The 22,551-nt window shown below is 41.9% G+C and overlaps 1 protein-coding gene across 2 annotated transcripts in view; it reads left to right on the forward strand.

The window, feature by feature from the left end:
• Window positions 1-11: 11 nt before the first annotated feature.
• Window positions 12-22,551, forward strand: part of kiaa0825 (KIAA0825 ortholog) — a 120,897-nt gene continuing 98,357 nt past the window's right edge. The window contains exons 1-8 of one of the 2 annotated variants that reach the window (XM_086031409.1): window positions 12-349; window positions 4,441-4,577; window positions 10,992-11,151; window positions 11,761-11,839; window positions 11,927-11,949; window positions 12,088-12,264; window positions 13,226-13,550; window positions 21,475-21,642. In XM_086031409.1, the coding sequence (XP_085887535.1) occupies window positions 287-349; window positions 4,441-4,577; window positions 10,992-11,151; window positions 11,761-11,839; window positions 11,927-11,949; window positions 12,088-12,264; window positions 13,226-13,550; window positions 21,475-21,642 (1,132 nt within the window). In that variant the 5' untranslated portion in view covers window positions 12-286. Of the gene's footprint in view, window positions 350-4,440; window positions 4,578-10,991; window positions 11,152-11,760; window positions 11,950-12,087; window positions 12,265-13,225; window positions 13,551-21,474; window positions 21,643-22,551 lie in introns of both variants that reach the window. The other variant, XM_086031408.1, reaches the window with a different exon arrangement.

Below are 22,551 nucleotides of genomic sequence, written 5' to 3' on the forward strand. Positions count from 1 at the left end.
TTGTCATGGACGCCTAAGATGTCTGAAATAGCAAAACGACTGATGGAACAATATGCACAATTATTAACAAGAATAATTTATCTCCCGATACATTTGTAATGAGAATCGTTTTTTACCTTTAATCTATTATTTGGAGCCGTGATTGAAAACGGCAATGTTTAGCGGAAATCTTTAAACACAGTCGCGTGACGTTGTCGGCGTTAAGTATTTTCATGTGATAATTGACTGTAATTTTTTACAATTTCACACATCTCATTGTGCAAAATTGACTGGAGATGAAGTTTGCATGTTGCCGTCGGGATTCATATTTCATCAAGAGGGGATCCTAAAGGACGTTTTCATTTGGAAGGTAAGAATGAACCTGAGTTATCAAAGAGGGTGACAGTAACGACCTAGGATCTGTCAAACCTTACAAACCAAGGTCTTTCCCTCTCACGTGTGTTACTAACCATCACACAAAATGTTATTAAATGTTTTATAATCCTTCAAACATAATTTCAAAATATATTAGTCGAAAATACTTAGAAATACAAATTGACACAAATTGTTTTGTTGATATTATTGTCAGTCAGGTAAGGCAGGCAGACATGGCTTAGTTGCACTTGCATCTGTCTTATAATGCTCTGTAGTACAACATGAGTAGTAGTCCTAATAATCTTTGCGGCTTTTCACTGACAAGCAAGACAGAGACCGTTTGTATGAGTTGATTTTTGTGAAAAAGATGCCCAAAATGAGTTCTTGCACTTAATGTTGGTTTGCTGTTCAGCACTTTTGTGCTGTCATTGAATGGTAATTTTTATTCAAGACAACCCTTTGCACTGGAAAGAAAAATCACAGGAAGGGCTTATTTAGTTGTTTACTTCAGTCGCTTTGTTGTTGACTAATGGATATTTTGTACATGTATTGAGAAATGTATAATGAGAAATAAGATTTATTCAGAGCTCGTATTTTGTACGAATGCACATATTTTGTCCATATTTAATTTTCTTGTGGCTATATGTGGTCCTATAGATGATACACGTCGGGATAGTGATTAGCACGTCTGCATCACAGTGCACGCTAGTTAATCAAATACACTACAATTGTCAATAGGTGTGAAATTCACACCTGAATGTTGGTTTGTTTGTATGTGCCCTGAGATTGTCGGGTGATAGATCCAGGATGTGCCCTGCCTCTCGCCCAAATTCATATTGGGTAGGCTACAGTTCATCAGCAACCGAATATATAAGGACAAGTGGTATTAAAAATGGATGGATGGGTGTCTAAAAGTTCCATCAATCTCTTTTTCTGATTTTCTGACTTTTTTAATACATTAACTTTTAATGGTGCACACATTGAAATGTTCACATTTTGATTACTAAACATGTTTTCCTGCAGTGTAAAGAAAATGGGCCTGTTAGTACATATGCATTTCATCATGCTGGTATAGCACAATAAACCTCACACAATGATGTGCACTACTGTGTTTACAAATGGCTGCCGCTGGAGTGTTGCTTAATACAGTTGAATGATGATTTACAAATATATTGTACAAATATACACCTGTTTAATTTATGATGTGGCCTGATAGGTCTTTTAGGTCCACCTTAATGTTGACATTGGCTCAACATGCTCTAAGTGGCTTAAAAGTGGCGGAGTGGGGAATATGCTGCTAAATATTTTAGTACAAACTCGTTCCTTCAAATGGGCCTGTGCGTTAGCCTGGTTGTGGCACAGAAAAGAGTGACGTTAGTGTGTGTGTGTCTGTGAGTGTGGGTGTGTGCGTGTGCGTGTGCATCTGTGTGTAAGGCATGCACGCGCTTGCTCTAATAGCTGTTGAGTTGATGTGTCAAGTAGGCAAGTGTCTGCCTCAACAGTCCCAGTAGCAGCACTGGGGTGCCTTCAACATCTGCTTTGTAAAGAGCTAATGATACCAAGAAAGACGGCTGCATGTTTTGTGTGCTGTACTAATAAGACAATGTGTGTTGTCTTCACTACCACGGCACTTCATTAGGTACAGGTGCATACTGTAATATTTTTCCAATACAGCAGCTCTTGAAAAACAATATAGAAAGTGTTAAATTAATACCTCTGACAGTGTCAATCAAAACAGAACAATGTTATCTTTTTAACCTATCCTATTTTGTGAACAAGTTTTTTTATTTTTATTAACAGAAATTGAATTATATTACTAGCCACAACACAGCCAAATGCTACTGAACTGCCGTGCAGTGTGCACAATTTCATGCATGGCCGATGAGTTTGGTTCGAAGACATTGTGGACAATTCTATGCTTCTAAATATCTGGGAACAGTTTGGAGAAGGACTCCTTCTGTTCCACATGACTATGCCCCAGCACAAAGCAAGGCAAGTTGTGGAAGATCTTGACAACCCTTACCCATGGGCGGCGCCAGGGGTGCTATACAGTAGCTGTCCATGGAATAACAATAGCCGTCCTTGGAATAACAAAAGCATGCCCCCCTCCACCAAGAAAAAAGACTTATTTCAATTTGTTATACTCTGAATACTACAATTTGTCCAAAACATAGAATCCCCCCCAAAATGGAAAAGGGATTCCTTGAATACCAGATGAAATGAAAGTTATGCTGAGAAATAATCAAGTTCAACGGTTTTACTCCAATCTGATGGCTATTTCGGACCAGATTTTCTATCGGTGATCTTATACAGAAACCTTGCCCGAAAGGGCAATTTTTTCCGATACAAAAACCTCTTTTTTTTTTTCTAACTCATCATCTGTTTTTCAAAATTATTGGTTCATTGTGCCGAGGTTGAAGGGGACATTCCAACCGAACCTCTAAATTGACTAGATTTTGCATACTGCGATCAATGAATCATTCCTTCAAATCATATCTAAAAAGCACAATGACACAAAAATCTCTTAATCTTTAACAATTCTAAACACAGTTTTTTACTTGGATTTGTTCCTGCTTCTATTATAAATGTGTGTGCAAGATTGATATATGTGTGCATTTTATTTCATGAAACCATGACTATGGATGGTATGATAAACAATGACTTCTCTGCCAAGTTGTTTGCGTCCTATGGTGTGAAAGTAATGATTTGGATTGAAATTGACTGTAAGAATTGAACATTCTTTACTTAAGATTATTTTACAGTTTGCATTCAGATCAATTGTATATTTATCTATTACCTGTAAATATGAAGTTCATATAAAAGAACTTGTGACAGGTTATTAAGCGGACTAATTCATGTGAAAATGTGAGAAAATCACAGTTATGTGAGGGTGGCCGGGGGTGACCAGAGAGTGACAAGGGGTGGCTTTGGCCACACCTGGCCACCACATAGCTGTGTCCCTGTTTGGTAATCTAGTCATTTTGCTACTCTATACACTAACAAAACAACATATTCTATGCATGGCATTGTGTCACGTGTGACAACAAGTGCGGTCGTATGTGTGCTGTTCACATATACACATATACTCACTATCTGGTTCAGGCTTTATCATTACAGTGTTGAGTTTCCTAATCCATCCCTTAAGCAGTAGCTGCTTGCAGACGTCCTCTCAGGCGGTGGTGCAGATGGAGCATGATGATGACAGAGAGAGGAAGAGAAGGCAAAATAATAAAGGACAATCTTAACTGGTGGTGCTGTCAGTGTGGGGGGAAATAATATTTGTCCACTTGGACAGGCCTCCCTTTGTGCAGGCTAAATGAATGTTGAGCTTCCTGTCTGCCCTGTCAGGGAGAGTGGCATCGAGTGTGCGCAGCAGCGAGGAAGCGGCGCGCAGTACGGCGAGCTGTTTGCCGTTTGACAGGGATTATTAAAATCAGAGCACATGACGACGGACCGAGCGGCAGGCGTAGTGTGAGAAAGCCAAATTGACACAGACACTCTCCATTACCTTCCACTTGACTCTGCTTAATGACAATGTTGATGTGAGACCCAGTGATGCTACACAGGTGGGGGATTGGCTTTTAGCAGGAACGTTAAGCACCGCAGGGATGAGGGGGCTCTTGGCCTCTCAGCTCTGGCACAGCCATAAAGAGATGGGCTGTTTATTTAAAGGTTCGACTGAAGAGCATCTCATTATTTTGGGTGGTGTATTTTTCCTCTGCGTTAACTTGTTGTAGTGCCAGTTCGGTGGAATTGGTTCGAGGGAATGAATGCATTCTAATCAGGGGTCATCTCCGTGCAAATGACCTTGTGAGGGCCGAGGCTGCAGACTGGCTTTGTCAGTGATCACCTTCCAGTTGTTTCAGGTGCAATTGATTTTGCAAGCCCTAATAAGACAATTGTCAGCGGATGTGTCTTATGATTGCCAACCACTTGAGTGAGTGTTTGCTTCTAGACAGGCGGCCACGATGATACGACACTCCAAAGCTTGTCAATCTACATAGTTGATTTAATCATGACACCCCTCGCACCTGTCTGTGCGAACTGGAGCATGTCATATTTTTGATGATGTATCTCTCTCTACAGATCAGCATGGAGTGGCCAGAAGATTTTCCCGAAGACCAAGCCTTTGTTGAGCTGGTGGTCCCTGCACTCTCCAGTGAGCTAGACTTTGAGCAGCTCATCAAAGACACAGAAGAAAAACTCAAACTCAATGCCAACAGGTCAGTTACTAAATTTAAATAAATCTTATCATCTGAATAATGAACGGTGGTGCCTTAAGAAATGAGTGTAATTCGTTCACTGACCATGCCCAAAATACTCATGTCTCAAATCATATTTACCCTTTGAAAGGAATGGAAATGCCATTAATTCATTTAAGCCCCCAAAAAACACATTTTTGTTTTTTGATGAGGAAAAATAGCACTCCCTAATACTGTATTGTACTTTATAGAAACATCAAGTAATAACATCATTAAAAAGAATATAATGAATAAACGGTTTCTGCTGCAATTCAATTCCGTGTGCTGCTCCATGTCCGCTTTTTAACCGATGCACTACATTTTTTCATGGCTTAAAGTAGTCTAGAACTCTCTTGCCCAATTAAGCCATCCGGAATATTCGTGTCTATGGCTACGAAAACTTGAGGCAGATTTGCTTCAGTTTACAAATTTTGAGTTTAAGAGCTGGTGAATTCACAAATAACTCTCAATTGCTACCATTTGAAAGCATAAAACTAGTGTCTTTCGATGTATTACAGTGTTATCTCCTCCTGTTATTCGCCTTCATGAAAGACCTGAATATTTTGCAGGGAAGTAGGTGTCTTTGTCTGCCTGTTAAGCCAAAAGATGTTAGACTGATTACAGCACTAAAGCATTATATGTGTTGTCCTTGTAAGATTTGTAAGCGGGTCATATGGTCTTTTTTTTTTCTCTTTTTCTTTACTGGCATTCCAGAAGGCCGGAAACAAGAATAGTGCAGCTTTGGTGGTTAAGATTTATTATTATCTCATGCTTACAAGACAGCAAATATCTCTCTGGGAGCTAAATACAAGGCTGTTTAACACCAAAATGGTTTTAGCTGACAGAATGACACTATTGTATTGAATTGTTCACAATAATGGCACATCTAAACAGCTATTCATCACCGGAAGTATGGGAAATGGTCAATCCGGTGTATTATTTTCACCGGCCACAACACATCCAATACAAGAACCGTATTAAAAGTGCATAAAATCAACCAACGATAGCTCACAATATAGGATATATAAATAAAAGTATATATATATGTATATATGTATATATATATGTGTATATATATGTGCATATATATATATATATATATATATATATATATATATATATATATATATATATATATATATACATATACACACATATATATATATCATCTTCAGAAGATTCCAAGTTCAGTTGGCACAATTGCTCAGAGCAAAAATCCCTTGATCACCTGCTTTCTCCGAAAAGTCAATTTATCATAAAACTAAGTCCACACGCCAAACACACTATGCAATCCCACTTTGAACACAGCCAACAACAGTACTGTGTTCCGTGACAAACTCACGCATTCAGTGACTGACTCCTATTAAATACAAGGGGATGAAAGAAAATACACTTTAAATAATTAAGCTTGAATTGAATGTTACAGACTGAAAAGATAGAAATGTCTGTCAATGACGGTACAAATGGATTGCTAAAAAGCAACACGTGTGGAGAAGAAAACGAGAAATCTATATTTCAGCTCTTTTATCGTTTGAGGCGTCGTGGGTGTGAGGGCAGATGATGAAGGACAGGCTAAATGTAGCAAGTGAACAAAGGCTCACTCTGGCACCGTTAATGTCTGGGTCTCTCGCTGTCTCTCTTCCTCTCTGTCTCCCTTTTTCTCACCCTCCCTCTCTCTTTCTTTCCTTCCTCCTTCTAAATGGGAACATAATAATTGAAGATTCCACATCTTGAAACGAAAACCCTTGGGTAGGTAATTCAAGGCTTATTACCGAAGGCCGGGCCATTTTTCTGCTTTCTAAGCATTAAAGGGTTATTTTGTGTTCCTGCAGATGGGAAAGGGATAACCATTATGAGAACAAAGCATCTAGATAATGGAGAATGGGGCTAAAAATAAGGCAATCCTTCGCTCGCCATCGTTGTCCGCTGGTCAGCACCTCTGTCAGGCTGTAGCTGCATAGCGTTCTGTGTGCTTGCTTCATGCTGGACTCTTTCACATACTAAACTGGCAAACATTTTTTGCTCCAACTTGGGTGGGCTTCATGCCCGCAACCACACGCAAGACCCCCCCCCCCCACCCACCCACACACATCTACTGCCACCTAATTGACTTATCAGTACTTGCGATGAATTACGGAAGCGTAGGAGAGGAAAGGATATATGAGAGAAAGCGGAAACGGTGCTCGCTTGCCGATGTGAAGGCCCCCAACCTGATTGCTAGCGACTGCCTCGCTCTAAGTTCTCAAATATCCGAAATCTGCCCCAGAGCTGCTCCCTAATTGAAGGAGATTAAGATAGGCTGACAACAGAGCTGGTTCCCTCAAATTGAAATGCTGTAATCCATTAGTTGTCATCAGATGGGACTGTGGCGCACTGTGGCCTTGGGTGGCTCGTGGCTGTGCATGACCCACCCGGGACAGACCCCTAATGAAATTTCAGCACAGGCCAGGAGAATTCAGCCAAGATAAGTGACCCCGGCTGGTTGCCTGCCACTCTCAAATTGCAACACTGTGTTGGGAAGTATCAGGTGCTTGTATTTTTGCAATTGTGTGCAAGCTGAAGATTTTGGTTTCGCTGCGTGTTCGTTGACCACATCAGCCTTATCAGTTTGTGAAGGCTGGGAGGTGAGGGCACTAAGTGGGCCCAGGCCAGGTCCGGCTTGTATCTGTTTTCAGTGTGTTCATTCAACCTCAGTTGCTCCTATTCCCATTACAGAATGGGGTCCTTTGATGAAGGCGATATTTAGCTCTTTTGGCAGTGACTGCAGTTGGGGTTTATTTGAAAAGGATCTTCCTATTGCCCCGACCGCCTCCGCCCACCCCCTCCCACCACTTGTAGGCAAGCAGTGGGGAGCAGAGCGCGACAGACAGCCCCACAGCAGCCCACCCACACTAAATTAATTCTGACAAGGAACTTAAGATAACGTCAAAGCGCTGACTAATCGTGGGATTGAGTTTCTGTAAGTCAGGGAGCTGTGAAATGTGCCATCATATCTAATAAAAGACCTCCTTGCTGCCTTTCTATTGCAGTGATGTTGAAGGTTGGGGGGTGGGGGGTTAAAGGAAGGTGGCAGGGGAGGTGGGGGGGTGTGACTGTCTAGCTAGGCCGATGTAAAAAACAATTAGATTGCTCTTAAGCAGCGTGAGTGCGAGGAGGCGACGGACGTGTTCGTCAAGAGGCCAAAAGAATCAATTTTCCTCTTGCTCACGGGGTCTTTTGTTACATTCGGCTTCCACTTCTTTGCCATCACGTGTTATTGTCATCCGTGCCGGAACAGTTGAATGCTTTTATTTACCGCAGCTACTTTGTTTTTTTTCACCCCCCCCCCTCCCCATTTTACCTTCCTCTTTCTCACTTTCCCTTTATGTGCCTTTGCCCAGAGTCTGAGCTGCTGCCAGGGGAAGTTGTGGGATGAGAGCTAATCCTGCCAAGTTGATTAGGCTGCAGGTAGCTTTCACACCAGCAAGCCAAAGGTCACAACATTGTGGAGAGCTGGATGGACTTCTTGACACAGCCCATCCACGTTGACTAGATAACTTTGAGCACATGTCTGTAAGGAGGGGTAATCGAAAGGTGCAAGTGAAGAGAAGAAATGAGGAAAGGGCAAGTTTATAAGAAGGAAAGAGAACACGTTTAGAAAAGAGTGTAGCCGTGGCTTGAAAATGCGGTGGATGGAAAACTTTTCCACCGTGATAGATGCATTATATAAATGCATGAAACTAATTGAATGTCAAGTTAGATGTTGCCAGTGGCATTGTCATAGTGGCATAAAAGTAAAGCTGTAGAATATTATACGTCATTCAATTTAGGTGTATTCACTGAAAATTTAAAGTGGTCCCGTTCCAGTTGACCAAAAAGTACAGGTATATAACCAAGCTGTAAAAGTCAACTGTCAATTAAATAAAAGCAGTACTTCTTAAGGATACCACCCCGATTACAAACTATTTTACCGCTTAGCATACACTGATACTTTTTCTCGTGTTGTATTGCTTGACAACAACATGGCAATAAGTACAAGATCATTGGATTTTAGATTTTAGGTATGACTTTCATTGGACGGTAGTTTGCGCAATGACAAAGTCTTTATTCCTAGGATATAATTTAAGTCTCTGACTCATTTCATCATATAACGTCTCCCTGAATCCCAGACTAACAAGCTAGACGTCCGGCAGTTAAAACTGACCTCAGTTCTGTTGTAAAACTCATATCGGAATTGTACTTCATTTAAGTGTTGTGCTTTTAATGAACTTCAGTGAGTGGCTGAAAAGTGCACTACAGATGGAGGCCCATTTCAAACCTGCTGTCTGTTTGAAGCTCTGGTGTGGAGCCCAGAACCTGAATGATAAACATACACCATCTTCTGTTCCTCAGCTTTTTGTAGAACAAGGCAACTGACAGAAACATATCCAGTTCATCATTTTTATTTTCACCTAACATTGGGATTTCTTATTGTAAGAAAAAAAAATATTCCTTCATTATTAGCTGAAATGGAAATAATAAAACCTAAACCACCTAACCATTCTGGGGCTTTGCACCCATAGCTTGCTCATGTTCAGAGAAAATGCACTTTCACAAACTGAAACATGCCTGGCAATAAATAGGATAGTGATAAAAAAAGATAACACCAAGTTGCTCCAAACAGCTATTTACACGAGACACATAATCAGGCCTGTTTTGAAGATGGCATAGAGGGAGGAAGAGGTAGTTAAAATGGCAGTGTTGATTCTAGAGCACAGACGTTTGGACCAGTCTATAACATTTTATCCCCATGCGATTTTCCCCTCTGAAATGAAAGTGTGTCAGATTGAACGCTTATTTAATGTGTTGCCATTGTAAGACATCTGGATGTGTTAATGGCCCAGGAGCAGGCAGGAGGCAGTTTATAGACCCACAGTTGGGGGATGAGCGCTCTGATGGGGAAATGAGCCTGTACCGTGATCCACACAGTGACACACACATGAATACGCATAGGTACATTAAAAGGATTTATGTTTTTAGTGAATCACATTATCACCATATACTCCTTATTTATTAGACTTTTAGTGTTAATTATTCAGAATATAAAACAAAGAAAGAAGTACAAAAAAAAAACACTGTGACTAATCTGCTCCAGGACATTGACTGCAAAATTTGCCCCCTTAGTAATAAAAATAGTAATGCTGTCAAACGATTAATTTTTTTCAAACTAATTAATCGTGAAATTTTCTATAATTGATTGCGATTACGGGTAATCGTATTTTTCGGCTAGGATTTTTTTACAAAGTTTGGAACCGATATTTACTTGAGTAAAATCGCGAAATTAATGTGGAAAAAAACAAAAGTATATTTAGATTTGAAGACTGTTCTAATAACTTTCTTTGATCCTTGAATAAGATTATTTTCCTGGAAAATACCACAGTTGAACGATACACCAAAATGTACAAGTAATATGGTATTTGAATTTGGATTTGCAAAGTGCACAAAATATTTTGGATTTCTCCAATGAGCCGTCGAGCAACTTTTAAAAGTAAAACTACATAGTAGTCCGCCTTTGCAACAGTGACCCTCCTCTAAGCTGCAAAGTGAGCAGAGGTCAGCTACCACAGGAAGTAAATAAAACAGAGTTAACTGAGTTTTTTTTTTTTAAAGCGTTCTAAAATTTTAATTGATCAACATAGTTAATGCTTTAACTCCGACAGCCCCAAAAAATAGAAATATTATATCAAGGATCTCATTGTCTTCATCATATAAATCGGTCTTAATTACTTTACTGTGAATGTTTCAGTCCCAACTGAACATTCTAAAAAAAAAAAAAAAAAAAAACTCTAAAATTTAAGGACTGTAAAGTTTCCACTGTTTTTTTCCCTGTTTATGTGCGTGCGGGCATTTGTGCGTGTTTGCCAAGGAAAATGCCGTTACGTGAGATGGTAAGAAGTGTGCCTCAGCCGTCGCCTGATCTGTAACGACACTTCACGCCAGCTGCTGAGCACACACACTCTCACTCTGATATATCTCTGTGTGCACTTGCATCTGCCTTCTATCTTCTTACGATAGAGACGAAGCATGTGAGGACCAACTGTGATGCCGACTGTGGGTCCTCATATTGCATGTTTAAGATGGTGTCCATGTGTTTGGGTTCCTTTGAAGTGGTTGGTGTGTGTACGCTCGTGCGGAAAGAATCTCCCGGTAGTTGTTTTCTGGATACCCAGCCATAAATCTTCAGAGTCACACGCTTGTTGGCAAGTTGACAGTTACAAAGATTTATTGGCAATATAAAAGCAACGTGCATCAAATGCATATCTAGCTTATCAGTAAAGTTTAGTAGAATATGTGGTCTTTCTACTATAATGGATTGATTTACTGTCTGTAATAGCTGTCCTGGCTGTTCCATTTATGCAATTTGCTCGTGTCCCTTAGTATTGAACAGCATCTGGTGGAACTCCAGGCCAAAATGGGAGACTCACGTCCAGGAGAACGTCCGCCCAGCCCGACCCAGTGCCTGCAATGGTTCAATCTTAAAATGCTCAACAATGTCAGCACAGGACATCAGGAGCTCATGGCCTTCTTCATTTGCTTGGTAATCATAACACTGACACTGATTGGTCGAGATTATCATTACACTACGTTGAAGTATTCCCCCCAAAATATTCAATTTTAACTCACTGCCATTGACGAATGTACTTTTCACAGTCCAGCCATTCAATCCCAGGAATTTATTTATATTTTTTCCTTTTTTTCAAACGTTAGGGTAAGAAAGGGTCTCAACATTTCTGGCAGGGAATGAGTTATCAGTCTTTCCAAGTGTAAATGAAATTTACTTTTGAGTGAACACGGGAGCAGTTTTCAGAATTATGATGATGACTATTTTGCCTGTTATTGAATGCTTTAGAATTTTACATTTTTGATAAACATATTATATTATAATAATCACTACTTTTTTTTTTTAATGCAACCAATCACCCACATTTGTGTGAGTATTTTGGCGTACATACCACACTAGAAAGACATAAAAAATATAGAGTCTGAAAGGAATTTGAAAGTTCTCTAATAGTGTTGGGGTTTTGTCATCTGTTATGAAAACTTTACATAATGTTGGTACAGAGCACGTGCATGCTGTGGTTTTGTGATCATACTTTTTTTTGGCATACGTGTCAAACTATTTTTTTTTTGTTTTTTTGTGTTTTAGCAAGACTACCTGAGGTCAAAAGAGGAAGGAAGAGAGGATGCAACACTGCAGCTCTTGGTCAACCTCTCATCCCAGAGGGGTATCTGCTTCCCTTGTACCCCATCTTCATCCTTGTCTTTTGCTGATCATCAACTCCTTGCCATTCCCTTTCCCTTGATACATACAGTCAAAGATGACTCTTCATCCGAGGTAATACATTTTCTGTGTACTGTGTAAGAGTTCCTTGTACTATCATTAGTTGATAGTACAATGCACGATTTGCAAATTGAATACAAGCATACAGTATTTACAGACTAAACGTTATTCTTTTCTTTTTTATTATTTAAGATACAGCTAGCATGGGAAGATGTCCGTCTTCAGCTCCGCTGCTATCTGTTGGATAGGCTGTCTACCGAAAGCCCAGCAACTCGTGGAGTACCTTCCTTGTCCATCACTCGGCGAGTCCACTGCCTGCAGCAGCTGTGCTTCTTGTACCCTGAGTGTGAAGTGCTCACTCATTACCAGGTAAGGACTGTTTGTGACCTTTACTGGAGTCTTATCAACATTTGTGTGCCTAACACTCTATAGATCTTGAAAATACCTGTGATATGTTTTTAAATGTACATCAACAATGGTGAAACACAGAGCTGTGGGAGGACCAGTGGCGGGCGTGCACAGACATTTTGGGGGAAAGTGCTCCGGGAAAAATAAGAGCACTTTTGCGCATATGGAATACCTTCTAAAAGTGTAAATGACAAAATAAAAAAATAAACAGAAAAACCCGCCAAAACATTATACACACGTTGAATGCAATTTGACTTTTATTTGTAAAACAGGTTTTTCAACAGTTCTAAAAACAAACAAAAGTCACACCACCAACTTAGTCAGCCTATACAGTCATTTATAGCGCTTCTATAAACTCTGGAGCTGTCTAGTGGAGGTGTGGGGGAGATGCCTGTGTGTGTCCCACTTGTGTCCCCTAGCGCGACCGTGTCATCCAGTCGCTACACTGCTGTGATGCGTTCACGTGACAAAGGAAGAGAGAGAGGCATAGGTCGGGCGTGTGTGCGCAGGGGGTGCATATTGGGGCGTTATTTTCACGCATTTAATCGTGCAGCTTTTCTAGAAGATGGTCAACATTGACTTCAGCAAACTGTTTTAAAAAAAATACCAAAAAACCCCAAACTTTCCAAAGGGCACTTTTTGGAGAGAGGGTGCTTCTGCACCACCTGAGGTCTACTTCTGCATGCCACTGGGGAGGACAATCAATTTGAATAAATGTGCAAAGTGGTTCTTTACAAAAGTAATATGTCATTAATACTGTATAATATTCAGTCAGACCAGATGGATGTGAACAGTGATGTCATGTAAAATGGAGGATCATCGCTGGATTTCCAAAAGCCACATTGTGAACATGCTATGCCAGTATATTAAAGTATATATACATAGTGGTGTACAGTGTTGTCGTTTGGCTTCATCCATCCAGGGACTAAGAGGCCAAGCCATGCTAGCTCGCCTGCACTCCGCCATGTCCTCCCTTCCAGCTGGTGTAACCGGCTTTGACAGGGTGACTGCAGCCTTCCGCACGGTGGTCCCAGCTCTTACCCAGGCCCTTACAGAAGACCTCCACGTCCTTCCGAGAGTAGTTGAGCCACATGCCATCTTGGGCTTCCTAAATTCATCCTACCTCCGCCCTGTGGCTAGTGAATTGTCCTCCCTGATGGAGAGAGAATGTGAGACAGCCTTGCGGGACAACACGATGCTCGGCAGCAAGATAAAAAGATACTCATCCAAGTCTCGAGCAACAGTTGGTAAGTACGGTTTTGTTCCTCTTTTAACACTGTTTTGTTCATTAATTCCTGTTTAGAGTTTTTTTTTTTAGATGTGCTACACAGCTTTTACAATCGACAACTTTTAAGGATTTTGTTCCATTAGATTCCAGCTTCCGCTTGTGAGGCCCTGAGCCAAGATCCTTGAAAGTGATTGTCATTAACTATCATCGTAATTACTTTCCTCCTTCCTATTTGACTCCCTTTACCAGAAAAGAGAGTGGTGCACCTCTAGGGTCAAGACTCCTTCGACTCAAACTTCTTCGAAACACTTTTAATTCACATTTAATCTTCAACTGGAAAGGGCTGAGAAGATGATTGTAAGGCCTGCGAAGCATATCCAAGGTCACACCATGACACTTTGCCACGACTTCACTTCCTTTAGGCCAACTCCATTCAGGAGCACACAAATGAGAAATTAAGGCCAAAGAGTAGTGTTATGGCCTTACAGAAAGAGAACAAAGAGTTGCTGCAATAGTTTTCTGCCTAGATTTTTGAGCGGAAGAAAATTCAGAATGTCGGCGTGATGTATGGCATTGACACTGATGTCATAGCCTGAGACTAGAGAAAAGTGTACTTTTGATACTTAATCCCCTGCATATTCCCTTTGTTTGTTTCATATTGACTTATTTAGGACTTGCTGACGGTAAGGCTATGCCTTGAAAAAAAAAAAATCTAAAGCATGTGAGCCATTGTTTACTTTTTCACAATTTGTGCACATGTCAGTTTCCCTGTGGAACAGCGCGAAAAGCGTCTTTACATCTGCCATTCTTGGATAAACACGCCGGCAGCCTCGCCTCGCCTTTTCCCTCTGTCTCTCCCTCTCTCTTTGGTTTTCGCCTTCCCCTCTGCTTAAACGTGAGATGAGAGGAGGCAGCCAAGATAATTGGCCATGCGTCAGTCGGCCTGTTTGATCACGCAACGTAGCGAAGGCTACACACCTACGTGCCGCTCAACAAACCGTCAAATGTAGCACCGGAGGCAGAACACGGCTCCAAAGGGAACGAGGGACCTGTGTTGTGCAGTTTTGCTTGTGCTCAGTTGAGGTGTTTGTGTGTGTGCGTGTGTTTAACTATCAGCTGCAACACAGCTTTGAGGGCTACAGCTGGGATTACATTTTGTGTAATCACCCTCCCCTTTCTTTTCCCTTCCCCAAAAAAAGCTTGAGAACCCCCATGTTCACCACCCAAATGCCCGTGGCTCTTATTGAACCACAGTTTGAACAGCGATGCATAATCTACTTTCACACTTTACTGTCTATACTGTATGCTACGCCCATAATTGTCAAGACAATTATGGCTGGGGTAACACAAAATGATTCTATTTTCATAAGCATCCAATGACTCTTTAGATCTCACTGTCCTCCCCTGCTGCGTTATTGTCGGCTCCTGCGGTGGAGGCAGGCGGTAGGTATATTTTGATAAGAGCCATGCCTAGGAGACTCTGCAGGCTCCCAAGGGAGCAGCGTTGTCTGTAGCATCAGCCACTGTCAAACCACTGAACCATTTAACAGCATTCAACAGCAAGATCTGCCATCTCTTTTTAACCCCGCTGCCTCAAAGGCAGGCGCTGACATTGTACCTAGACAGATGTGAAGACAGGCTGCTCAAGCTTTAACTTTTACTAGCACACTTCCCTGAGTTTGCGTATGTCCTTTCATAGTAGAGAGTAGAAAAAGGAAACATGTCCATATTCAGTATTTATATTTATGACAAATAAGTCTACTTACATGAGCTAACTGTTACCTAGTTACATTTTCTCTAAAACGGGGCTGATATCACCAGTTGGCGGCAATCAGAAAAGGGAGTAACAAATTCAAACCTGACTAATTGGCTGCCTTGAGAAGGCTGGTGTCAAGCTCAAAGTAGGAAGTACAGTACAGTACAGTATGTGGAAAGAGAGCTAAATTTGGCGCAATATACAACATAGACATAGGTGAAAGGGAATATGGTTCCGGAGTCAGGTGATGTTAGCGTCTCGATAAATGTGCATCAGTGGAACTTAGCGTTGTTGTGAGTTTTGCCTTCTCCCATCAGGGGTTGCCATAGTGTCTCAGTGTGTCTACATTTTCCTCAACAAGAATTGGTGGACTGGAGTTACTCTATTTTTCAGGTGTGCATTGAATCTAAAGAGGAAATTTAAAGCATCAAGCTTACTTCCCCTCTGTTTTCTGTTTTGTTCAAACAAAATGTAAGGCAATATTGTCGTAATATTTATTTATTATTAGGCTTTGGAAATTTTTTGGAATTTTTTTGACTGGCTTTCTCTATTATAGAAATTTTAAAGAAGGCAGTACCAGTATAGAACATAGTTGTTAAAAATGGTATACATGCTGTACTATTATAAAAACAGTGTACACATTTATTGTAGTACTTTGAATTAGAAATAGTATTACTGAATAAAATAATGAAGGTATAACGAAGCACCAAAACACTATAATTTAACAACTGGGAAAAAAAGTAAATCACATAAGTGATTATTGATGTTCCTTCAAATGAAAAGTAATGATAAACAAAATGTCTTTATTTGTCACTGATACCTGGAGCGAATGACATCCTACTCGGAAAATTGCCTGATTGAGAATCATTGTATAGCTATTTTAAAAAATACATAGCATTCGATTTCCAAATGGCATTTCAGTATGCATGCTGGCATGGTTACATAAACATCAAACACTTTCTGTGCAACTTCTCTGCATGCACACATCTCATTTATTCTTGAACAATAGTCCACTAGGGTGAAGGCAAACTTTTAAAATTCTGTTCACTTTGCAGCACCATTATGATAGAGCTGATTTGAATTCCACTTTCACTAATTTCCCCATATGACGATGTTGGCAGCTCCCTATAGATAAAAAAAAATGAATTGAGTCTGAGCATGTACAACGAGCACATTCACCCCCAGCATATGCTCCCTGCCTTCCTCTTCTCGCCTCGCCCTCTGTCGCTCTTTGAACTCTTTCTTGGTGAAAGCGCAGCAGCCTATTCAGTGGGGAAAGAGGTTGTGTAGTGACGTGAGGTAGCTCGGCTGACTCGCTGCCTGGCAGTGGAGGTGCTTGTGAGGATTGAGGCTACTTGGGAATGGCGTTTGTTAATATTTAATAAGAGCAGCTCCTCACTAGATCATATCTCTGCCTGAGTTTATACACACTGTCAGCCGGGGACGTGCAACTGCATCCCGCCATGTAATTATGGGTGAGGAAAAAGGTTGTGAGCAATTTCTATGTATACCTGAGCATGCGAGTGCGCGCGTGTGTGAGCCTATCCTGTTGGAGTACGACATGGCTGGTTTCAATAAGTTGAGTGAAATCAAAAAAAATATCTTTCCCAACCCGTGTGGATCTGTATTATCTTTGCTGTTTATGTTTGCACTCCATGTGATCACAATGGGCTTTTTGTGCATTACTTTTGAAAATACTCAAGGATAGCACTTTCCTGCTACCTTCTATTGAGAGAGCAATGACAAAAATGACTAGCTTATCGAGAGCAGCCTGCACGCTGTGATAAAGGGTCTATCTGGTTCACACAAGACTTGAAAATAATGCAAGCAAGGGCACGAGACAACTTTTTAATGAAACACTATTGTAGCCAGACAGTGCACATACTCTGCGTTCTGCATGCAGGTTGCCTGGGTCAGGTAGAGTAGGAGGTGAAATTGACAATCCCATCACACCACAAAGAGAAAGAAGGACAGACACGTGATATAAAAAAAAAAAGTAAATGTCATTCACAAACATTATTCCCGTCACTGTAAACCATTTCAACCTTTTTGTTTTTGTACAGTTTAATATAGCTATCAAGTATTGCAACAATACCCTTGTGTGAAGGACAAGTAGCTCCCTGCTGTGGCCTAGGTGGCCAGAGCCCCAAGGACGGACCACTAGGGCTTGAGTTGCTGTGTTTGTGTGCTTGTGTGTGTGTGTGTGTGTGTGTGTCAGCGTCCATATTTGGGAATCACAGCAGGACGCCTCCTATAATAAGGCTGTCTGAGAGAGCGGTGGGCCGAAACTGACGAAGAGGACCCACAGGGCCTTGCGGGCCAATCCACTGTGCACACGCACGCACACGCACACACACACACACACCCCCACACACACACACACACACACACACACACACACGCAGACTCACAGGTGCACCCAAGGCCCACACAGTTCTCCGCTTGACACCCTGTGATATGATTACGCAGGATTGGCTCCTCAGCAGGGCACAACAAAGGTGCGAAAAGCCAAAGATGGGTATTGTAGGCACTTTTAGTCTCCCAATATGTTCTACGCCAGAAAGGCTGCCAGGGACCCTGTCCGTGGCAACTAGATCAGCATGGCCACATCGTCAAACACAAATACCCTCCCCTGCCCCTCTCACATCACATCTGCTTACCTGTTGGCACGCACCTCAGAGTATAGGGTGTTGCACCTGTGGGGTGTATGGATGTTTTTGCATGATCAAGCCTCTGCATGATAGTGTTTTAGATAATGACGGCTTTGAAGGTTTCTGTGGCTCTTTGCCCAGCCGCTGTTCATGTCATGGGCGAAGCAGGCAGTTATGATTTCGATAAGATGTGCTCTTATGTAAAATTGGGGGGGTGCAAGTGCACACCGGGTTATCACAAACACATTTTCAGAAATAGGCAGGCAAATAATTCTGAATTATGTGTTCGACTTGGAAGGTTGGACTTCATTTTGTTGTATCAATCAAATGAAACAATCTTTTTCCGATCTAATATGTGATATCAATACATCTGCTTACCCTTTGCACGGTTGCAGTACAATTGGTCCCTGGGAAGGAATTTATGTGATACGTAATGCACCTTGACCTTTTATTGTGCATGATGGGATAAAATTCACTGGCCTTTTGAGCTTCTTCTACCTCATTGAACTACACTGTGGCTAAACATGCAGTGGAAATCACCTGTAAAGTGCACGCATCAAACGCCCATTTGCCCAATGTGCTGGATATATAAAAGCTAGTGGGCAGTGAGGTAAGAGGGGGTCAGACCAAAGTCCCGGTGGTCCGATTTACACATCCAAAAGGCAGAATGGGAGAAAGAGCAAAAATGGGGAAGCGAGGGTGACATGCTATGCTGGAGAGAAATTAAATCAGTGGCCAAATTATTGCATGATTGCCCATTCCCCAAAGACTTGGATATCATTTGGTAGAAAGTGTCTCATAATTGGTTTTCGGCCATGTCAGACACATGCAATTCCCTTACTAATGGCTGTGTTAGGAAGAACTGGGCCTCCTGGGTCAGAGAAGGATAGAAAATAGCCAGACGGCAAAAAGCATACTGGCCTCCTTTCCCACCCTCCTCAGATAAATGGGTGTGTATGAGAGAAAAGAGAGATGCAAGGAAGGAGAGAGACTCCAAGAAGGAGAGTGTGTCGTGAGCTAAGAGGAAATGAAGTGGCAATAAGTGCAGCCAAAGGGGAAATGCTCTTCATCGTGAGTTTAATACATCAGTCTGGGGATTTGGCAGCCCGCCACACAGCAATTGTTTACCTTTTTGCTCACTGGTTGCATCTGCTCTGTTTTGTAAACGGCATTAAACTATTCGCCCGTAAACACCGGAATCAATAACAACTGCTAAGGGAATTCCCTTTTTCCCCGCTTCTCTCCTTCCCTCACTTTCCGTTTCCCTCTCCCCACCACCTCCCCCACTCTCTCCCTTCTGTCTGCGCTCCCTGCCAGTCAAGAGCAGTTTGTGTGTGTGTGTTTATGTGTATGATAGAGAATGTGAGTGAGTATGCGTGTGGTTGTGTGTGTGCGTGCTATAGAGCTAGCGGTGGAACCCACAGGAGAGGCAGACGAGTAGAAGACTGATGGCTCGCCAAAAATACCTGCTCTGTTTGTTTGTTTGTTGTGTTTGTGTTACATTGTTGTCATTGTTAAAAGCTACAAACTGAGACCGGACACACGCACACACACACGCACACACACACACACAAACACGCGCTCTCACCCCTATACATACGGAACTATTATATGTCAGCTCCTGTGGTGAAATATAGGACAATATGGAGTAACATTGATTTTCGTCTGGAATAACATCATCACATGGTATGGATGAGCTCTCTTATTTAAACATATATTTTTTTGCCTGCTTTCAGCAACAGCCGTCCGTCATTGATTCTTGCTACACTGACCTTTGGCTGAACCCTTCTGCCTGCTCGTGCCCTGTGTCATTCCGCTCTCTGGGACATGCTGCTCACAATGCTGTATGACACACCTGGGTGCTTTTAAGCACACCCTCTCCATCAAGCTGCTTTGAGAGCTTCCATTTGCCCTCACTGTTGTGACAAAGGTATAATGAGGTTTAGATGGCAGTGTACTAGACAGCTATGGCTATAGGGCTATTTGGCTGGGAAGACAACAATAAATACTGATACAGCATGGGCAGCTGGAGGAGAGGTGGGGAAAGGGGCCCTGTTAAACATCAAGGTCATGGCCAAGTGGAGTATTATGTGCACTGCTCAGGGAGGGTGCTAAATGGACTTGAATGCTGGGAACTAAACTACGACGCTCTAGATAAGGTGATGACCAGCATAGGATGAAGTGGTGGTTAAAAGGACGCTACATTCTGATTAGTGGTCATGCATAGGGAAGTCATTTCTCAGAATCCAGTCGCTCGGTCTGCAACGTGTCCCCGCCTCATCCGTTTTGTGTTGTTTACACTGAAGTTGCGAGGTGATGTGCTGGTGTCTTCGCAAATAGACATGATTGGTGTTGCGTGCATGAATGTGTGAGATGGTGAGGCAAAAGCAAGCACGTGGGTGTCAGCCAGGTCACGCGTGTGCACATGCAGCATGCGCACATTGTCCCACCGGACCCCATTACAGAAGAGTTGCTGAGCAGTAGACTCATGCAGTTTAATTGCACACACCAATGCGGCCGCGCACTAAATAATCATTCCAGTATTCACGCCCGATTTCGTACATGCCTGCACACACACATGCACATAAATAGATGCGTCCGCTTACAATTGCAAACACCAACAAATTTGAGGTCGGGCTATATTCCGAGGTGGCCACAGTCTGGTTCCAGTATGGCAATTATAATCCAAGAGTGACATGTGCAAATGTGTGCCAAAGTGTCCCCTCTAAATTAAGTTATTCAAAATGACCAGTTTTACATGAACATAAACACAGTGTGCAAACAAACCCTCAAAACCCTCACAAACATAATCTCATAATCACGCAGACATCATGAGCGGGTCAAACCTCAAACGTGATTACGAGACGATCCCCCGGGGACAGTGTGTTGTCATATTGTCAGATTTTGTTTAACAATATGGCTAAATTACATTAGGATCCAGGGGCTATGATGTTACAGTTATCGGCTTCCGCCCCCCCCCCCCCCTCTCAATCATCACAACACTTTGAGAGTCAAGCCTAATGCTGAGCTCATTCAGTCCCAGATGCCTTTGCAATGGAGCTCATTTAGGCAAACACAGAGTATTTGTGCATGTGTCTGGGAGTATGGCAACACATCTCCCCACCACCCATTCTCCCGCTTAATGCGGAACATCCCCCGGGTGATGTGTTTGGCAGCCTCCAAAATGGGAAATCCATATTTGCCAAAGGGGTCATTGCCGGGTTAGGGGGAAAAAAGTTTTGTACCAGGAGAGATGGATGTGCATGTGTGACTTGTAGGGGGTGCCAAATTTTGCATATTCTCACTGTCTCTTTGTTTATGCGGTGCATTGGGAAAACATGAATGGGTCGATATTTATAAGAGGTGTCGTGCTAGGCAAGACTGCGGGTTGTGGGTGTTTTCTGATGAGCGCATGTCAGAAACCTACTTTCATGAAATTGTTTATTCTTTACTGAACTGTAAACTTAAGCGCGGCTCTCAACTTCTCTGTATCTGTGTCAGTTCAACATCCACAAACACTTTCATTCTCTCCACAGCGCCAATGGAGGTTCCCATAAAAAGTAGAAGCTTCAGTTTGACCTCCCACCAGTTGAGGGCCTTAACCCAGCTAGCCTGCACACTCCTGGCCTACGAGAGCAATGTCAAAGAGTTGGTCACCAACATGACCTTCATTAATTGTACAGGGGAGGCTCCCTGTGTAAAAGGTAACGTGACATACGATTCATGATAAGTGGCATGTGTATGCTTCCTTACATATGCATAATGCAAAGTAAATATGTGTTTAATTTTGATGCTTATAACCGTAATGAGCTATTCAGAAGTTAATCCTACAGTTACAAAAATCATTTATTCATAAAATAGTCAATCCCAATTTTTTTCCAACGCAGTCTTGCCAAAATATCTTCCTCATTTGTTAGGCTTATTGCCACTAGTTTGGAATGAGTGTTATTCACACCTACAGCACTTGAGTAGAACAGTATCGACTGTGATTTAGAATTATTCCCAATAAGACTCTGTTCTTTTTATTCAAAACCGAATATGTTTAAAATGACTGACTCTCCCTATTATTGACATTAAACTTGAAGGAAGGCATTATTCGTCAGGCTTTGCAGAGGTCTGCGCTCTACTGAGTGCCATTCCGGCTGTCTCGAATTATTTTATTTTAGCTTGGAGTTTTCCCTTTATTATCCTTTCTCAGTTGAACTCTCAGAGCATAGACATCACTGAGAGCTTTTTGGTGCATGCCATAATTTCCATAAAGGTTACATTTATAAAAACAAGACTTGCAGAAAGGCTCAATTTACTGAGAGGTAAACAGCCTTTAAAGGCCAGTTATCCAAGTCATTAATTCCAGGCAATCAAATGGCTTAATTACCAGAAATTCATTAAACGGGCTTAAAGGTCAGAAAGTGATGTGCTGGTTGCTTCCTCCTTCTTCCATTCCATACACTTGTGTTCGCCTAAATTGCCTCGCCTGGGGTCTCACTCTTCGCCTACTGATTAGGATACTCTGGCCTTGATGTGCATGCTTTTTTAATTGCAACCCAGCCCAACATCTTGTACACTTGTCTCATGTCACCCCTCCACACATACTCACTCACACATCCACATAA

The sequence above is a fragment of the Filicampus tigris genome, chromosome 5 (genome assembly GCF_054856515.1).
Source record: "Filicampus tigris isolate MCC_2025a chromosome 5, RoL_Ftig_1.0, whole genome shotgun sequence".
Classification (NCBI taxonomy): Eukaryota; Metazoa; Chordata; class Actinopteri; order Syngnathiformes; family Syngnathidae; genus Filicampus; species Filicampus tigris.